The sequence below is a fragment of the Plasmopara halstedii genome (genome assembly GCF_900000015.1).
Source record: "Plasmopara halstedii genome assembly, contig: Scaffold_292, whole genome shotgun sequence".
Lineage (NCBI taxonomy): Eukaryota > Oomycota > Peronosporomycetes > Peronosporales > Peronosporaceae > Plasmopara > Plasmopara halstedii.
This window is the reverse complement of record NW_020187213.1, coordinates 392,614-393,494: the sequence shown is the minus strand read 5'-3', so window position 1 is coordinate 393,494 and position 881 is coordinate 392,614. Positions and strand designations below refer to the sequence as shown.

The 881-nt window shown below is 52.8% G+C and overlaps 1 protein-coding gene across 1 annotated transcript in view; it reads left to right on the top strand.

Annotated features, from left to right (window-relative positions):
- Positions 1-792: 792 nt before the first annotated feature.
- The window catches only part of PHALS_05919 (Peptidase C48, SUMO/Sentrin/Ubl1), a gene marked incomplete at both ends in the record, with an annotated part of 518 nt that continues 429 nt past the window's right edge, over positions 793-881 (top strand). Inside the window, one exon of the mRNA XM_024723240.1 lies at positions 793-864. Coding sequence (XP_024574237.1) covers positions 793-864 — 72 coding nt within the window. The remainder of the gene's footprint in view (positions 865-881) is intronic.

Genomic DNA, 881 nt, shown 5'->3' with positions numbered 1-881 from the left:
AGCGGATTGCGATCCGCTAACTCATACTTGGTTCTTGTAAAGAGCGAAAGGTCGGTGATCTAAAGTACGCTTCCTCAAGCGCTTAGCTACGGCAGCCCCGCTGTACTTGGTAGCACTTGTAGTTAATCCACACCTGAGTCGTTTTGACTGATCCTCTGTGAGGATGAAAAAATTTCTTTTTTGCCCCAGGGCATGCAGGACGGGCTTAACAAGACGATGTCCTTGATTGGCCCTGAGGGCGTGCGACACCTTGTAGCACAAGGTCCCGAGGCAATCGATGCGCGTCTAGAGGTGTTTCGAGTTACGAAAGCGCGCTGCTAGAGCACCTTCAGCAGAAGATGTCTGCATCGTTTGCGTCTATGATGCCACCGTCGGTGACGGAAGGCTTCCCCGATCCTAAGCCGCTCATGGTGAGCGTTAAGGTCTTTGAGGGGAAGGATGGAGAGAATCTCCTACTATGGGTAAGAGAGTTCGAGATGGCCATCGCATCCGCCATGCTCCAGCCTGAGCAACAGCACGTAGCGCTAGCTACTTAAAGCTCGGTGGTCGAGCGCGAGAATGAGCACTGATGTGCGACACTTCGGTCGGAGCTGCTTTTCATTCCTGGGCGGATCTGAAATGCAGCTCTCCCGAGTGTTCTCCCCGCCTTATCAAGCGTATCAAGTGCGATCGCGTTTCCTTGCCGCCCGATAGGGCAACAAGGAAAAGGTGGACTTTGTTCAATATATGCGAAATCTCATTGCCGGGATGACAGCAGATTTCCTCCCAGAGGCGGTCATAGTAACCGTCTTTATGGAAGGCCTCCGCACTGGCGTGGCCAGAATGGAAATCTTCCGTGTGCATCCGTCCTCGTTTGATAAGGCGGTGAATGTGGCATTGAT